A 5000-nucleotide genomic window follows, 5' to 3' on the forward strand; every position below is an offset into this window, starting at 1 on the left:
TCAGTGACGCGCTTCTACGCGGGAGGTTTTCTTGCGGTCGGTCTCGTCACCTCCTGGCAAGCCACACGCGCGGTGCTGACGGTGACGTTGACGAACCTTTTTTCCCTCCCTTCCAACCCCACCTCCGAAAAACCGCAAACAAGAAAATGTCCCACTTCAGCTGCTATTCTCCCGGTGGGATAGAATTCGAGAAAAAGCGAGAGAGGCCAAGAGGGCTAAGACTTGCTAAGGATTCCCTGGTATCTCCCGGATCGAGACCTCAGCTGCGGCGACGACGACGACGGAGTGTGTGTTGTATCGCCATCGGCAGCGCCATCTCCAACACTCTCTGCCGCTCTCTGCACGCTGTCTCGTGATCTCGTCCGTTTGCTGAAGAGGCTATCTCCAGTGGCTCCAATATGATGGAGCAGAGCAGAGTTCCTGGCTTCCACTTCTTCTCCTCTTCCTCCTTCCCTCTCCACTATGTGCCCACCACAGTGCACACAAGTGGCATGAAGTGTTTGGCAAAGCCGGTGGTAATTTCTTGTCCGTGGCCCATTCAGTGTTTGCGCCTCCGTTCCCATGGTCCGGGTGGAACTGGTGGTGGACGATGGTCGGCGACGATGCTCGGCTGCTCATGCTGAGCAAATGGCGACATTTCTTCGCAAACATTTCTTCGACCACCAAATTTGCTTATCGTTTGCTGCTGCTACTGTTGTTGTAGTCCCAATGGTTTAGTGATATAACGAATCCTCATCCTCAGCCAAACTTTAAGCCACACTCCAAGAGCACACCGCCGGGCACTGCATGATGCTGCAGCTGCAAACGATGTATGGGTAAACGATTTGTCATTAAAGGGATTGGAATCAAAACGAATTGAATTGCAATCAAACCAAAAAGAAGAAAAATCCGGACAAATTCCGTCCGATTGTTTTCCATACAAGAGTGTACGTAACGCCACGCGACGCTGTCTGGCGACACTAATCGACTCTGCATCCCGGGGGTCCGGGGTGAAGTGAAAGTTTAGACAAATATACCTACGCATGGTCGGGAGTTCCGCCAAAAAAGGCACCCCAAAGCCTGCGGGGTGCCTTAAGATTAATGACGATAAATGCGCCATTTTGTGGTGGTGCGCCCGGCCCTGATTGATGGAAAAGCGAACCATTACCATCGGAGCGCAAGGAGTGGAGGGGTAGACAGTGATGCTAATACACCACCAGCAAAATCCGGCAAATCCGGCTTCACTGTGACGACAGTTCCGCGGCAACATCACGGTAGGTCATGTTTGCGTTGCTCGCTTCGGTGTCGCACTTCCGTGGCAGTGGCTACTTTGCTTTACCTCCGCTGGGTTTGTGTGTGTAGGGCACTCTACTTTGCTTCTACCATTTTAGAGCTCTCTCTCTCTCTCTCTCTGCTAACACGATCATCAAACAAAGCATCTAACGCACGAATAGTAGGCCGCGTATGTCGGTTCGGCAGAGTGTCAAAAGCAGTTATCCACGGTTCGATGATGTACCGTCGTGAGCACTATGCTAATCATTACACCTCTAGCGCCAGTGCGTGCGCCCGTGCCATACCGTCCACCACAACATTATTACAACATGCACATGATCAAAGCGTTCCATCTCACCGTCACAAACCGCAACAATGTCCTCCTTCGGTTCTGTGCACGATGCCTTTCCATTAACAGCCTCCTGCGAGAGCTTTGAAGAGGACTCGGGGTAACGAGTTCCGGGTTCCTGGGTTGAGGCAGAAGCGGGTGTTTTCTAATTAAAAACAGCAAACCACACATACAACTCGCGATCACCACACTCTGTCGTCGTCGGCGTCGTCGTCGTCGTCGTGGCCTTCACGTTAGTACATGCAACTGCCCGTTATGGCGTCATACTGTGCCTTCTCTGAAGACTCTCCTCCTCGTAGCACCCTCAAGTGGGCTCTGAGCTCTCCCGGATGCTGCCTTCCTGGTGTGTGTATGCGGTTACATCGTCAACTCTTCCCAAGGAGGCCCGAAGGGGTATCCAAGGGTACATAAAAAAAAGAAAAGAGACATTTATACTCTTCTACAAGTTGGTTTGGTGTGTACGTAAGTTTATAAAATCGAAAGTTCCTGCATTGCATTGCACGCCGATGGTCTCCACCAGCTCTGGAGTCTGGACCATCGAAGACCAGACGGAACGACGGCTACGGCGGGAACCTTTTGCTTTTCGTCATGCCCCTTCGGCGTTCGCGCGCCAGGGAGACGATCACTTTCACTCACGGAACTAACCCCGTGTGGAGTGATTCGACGAGGTGTTCCAGCAAGTTGGTGGCTATTTCGGCATGGGTGAGATCATAATCTTTTTAACAGCATCTCCTCCATCCCGACCACCGCGACCGCACCAGCAGCAGCAGCGCCAGAAGAAGCGGCGTGGTCACCGACGTGGTCCAAGTGATCGTTTTGTGTTTCGCTGACCAAGCCCTCGAGCGGTCGCTTTCGGGTGTTTTAGCGTTTCCCCCTCTTTGTTGTGCTTCTTCAGCCGCGCATTATATTCCTCCCCGATGTTCATTTTTCTGCTTCGTCAGCAGCTCCGTCTTGACCCTTTATGACAGACGAAAGTGAAAAGGAAACGATCATCAACAATCTTCGGATGCGGCAACGGGGAAAAGAGGAAGGGAGAGGCCGCCGTTTTTGGGTGGCACGATAATATCCGCTAGAAATGGCGCTGGTTCGCAGGTTATCGCAGGCAGGTGATCGTGACCGGGTACGATGGATCGGTGTCCGGAGCCGTCGGGATCATCCAACTTATCATCCGATAGCCGGGGTGTGGTCCACGACAAAGGGGGGGTTCGCAGCAATTGTTGCAATCATTGAACCGACGATCGTAGCGCGAAGCGAAATCAAATTAACGTCCCGTTCCATTCTCCCCCCCTCCTTTTTTCGTTTTAGGCGTTTCGATTAGTGACGCCATTAGTAGGCTGGGGCGTGCTGACGTTGCTCCTCACGACGGCCAGTGCCGTCGTCAATAATGCCAGCCAAGATGCCGAACGTCGTGAGGCACCACTCGTCGCAGATACGTACGGACCACCTTCCGCCTCCGCGGGATCGCTACCGGCACCGGTGTACGGTGCTCCTGCCGCTGCTCATTATCCTCCACCACCACCGGACGTACCACCGGCGGCACCGTCCGTGCAAATTCCGCACAAAGAGTACGGTGTTCCGGTGCAGAGCTACGGCCCTCCGAACAACGTCAACATTGAGTATGGACCTCCGGCACCGGCACTCCCACTACCACCGGTACACAAGCCAATCTACCACCATAAACCGCAATATCATGGACCACCGCCCGGTCATCCGAAGAAATCGGCTTCATTCTTGGAGCAACTGTTTTCGACGTTCGGTTTCGGTGGTGGCAGTAGCGATGAAGGTCACCACGGACATCATGGACCACCGCCGCCACCACATTCATACCACCACGCACCGAAGCCCGTCTACGGACCACCATCGGGGCATATCGCTCCATCTTATGGTCCACCGGCACCGGCCCCGGTCGCACCGAAGCCTTTCTATGGACCGCCGGCGCCACAGTATGGACCACCGTCGCTTGCAGCACCAGCCCCCCGGCCCGTGTATGCTGCTCCACCACCGAAACCCTCGTACGGTCCACCATTAGTGCATTCCGGGTTCTCGGTTGTTCAATCGGGAGGCCATTCCTTCAATCACCATCACCATCATCAGTCGCCGGTCCACGCACCACCGACACCACCGGAGATCAAGTGTGATGGATGGAAACCCATCGCTGGACCGGTCGTTCAACCGGAAGTCCACGCACCGGAGTCATCCTACGGACCACCGCCGAGTGGTGACTTCCTGGGCGGGGGCCATCAGGGGCACGTCAGTACCATCATCGAATCCGCGGCACAGGACATTGGCCTTCAGCTGCCCAAGCTCGAGCACGGTCCGGTCTTCAATTCGCATCTGGAATCGCTGGGCGCACCGCTGGCCGGTCTGGAACTGCCGAAGGAGAATAGCTATGAGGTAAGCCCCGGGGGGGAATGGAGAAGGGGGGGAAGGCATCTTATGAGGTCAGCGGGCCAGACATTGAATGAGTTTCTTTCTTCTCGTTTTCGCTACTCGTAGATTCACTCGAATGCCATCTCCGATAGTTATTCCGTACCGCCAAGTGATTCGTTTGCTCCCGGCAATGGTTACAAGCCATCGTTCACGAAACCCCTCCCACCGCCACCGGTACAACAACCGCCCAAGCTCCACTACGGACCACCCCCGGCACATCACTTTGGTCCGGCATCAGTGCGTCATCCGGGGTTGGGCATCTCGCACGGTAGCATTAGCGGTAACTTGAAGCCATGGCCTGTACCGGGGTCACCACCACGCCATCCGATTGCCTACCGCCCACCGGTACCGCAGGGTCTCATCGAATCCATCGGTCATGCCGTCGAGCATGAGGAAAACTTTGGCACCAAACCCGCCTACTCCGGTGACATTTACCTACCGCCACCGACACGCGATGCGACGCACGGTGGAAGCCTCGAGCTGAACTCCCTTCCATCCGAGCAACCGGCGAAACCCTTCCTGACGCAACATCAACTTCCCGAGGCGCACGCGCTGATACAGGAGCCCCGATACCAATCGGGGGCGCACGATATTGTGTCCGGCGTCGCTAACGACTGTGGCCATGGTCCAACGTCGACCGTCGATGTGCAGCCTTCGATACAGACGAATCAACTCTCAATTGTTGGTCCATCCGCCGGTGGCAGTTACTCGGCCGATTACAGTAACAGCCTCGAAGGACATTATTCTGCCTCCGCCTCGGAAAGCACCGGTCAGCACGTGCAAACGTCCAATCTGCCCGGTCTCGATGCCGGTATCGGGGGGTTGCAACTCATTTCGGCCCAAAAGTCCCAGAGTCTGACGATTCCGGTCCATGGGCAGCACGGCTCGTACCAGCTACAGTTCCAGGGTGCCGGTTCGGCACCGCACGAACAGATCCTCTCGGAGGGACTGCTCCAATCCATACTTAGTG

General features: G+C 55.3%; 1 protein-coding gene across 1 annotated transcript in view; it reads left to right on the plus strand.

Moving 5' to 3' along the window:
• Positions 1–5000, plus strand: part of LOC125959760 (uncharacterized) — a 17921-nt gene that overhangs the window by 11990 nt on the left and 931 nt on the right. The window contains exons 3-4 of the mRNA XM_049692690.1: positions 2906–3994; positions 4097–5000. The exon at positions 4097–5000 is cut by the window's right edge and continues 931 nt beyond it. Of these exons, the coding sequence (XP_049548647.1) occupies positions 2906–3994; positions 4097–5000 (1993 nt within the window). The remainder of the gene's footprint in view (positions 1–2905; positions 3995–4096) is intronic.

This window comes from Anopheles darlingi, chromosome 2 (genome assembly GCF_943734745.1).
Source record: "Anopheles darlingi chromosome 2, idAnoDarlMG_H_01, whole genome shotgun sequence".
Taxonomy (NCBI): Eukaryota; Metazoa; Arthropoda; class Insecta; order Diptera; family Culicidae; genus Anopheles; species Anopheles darlingi.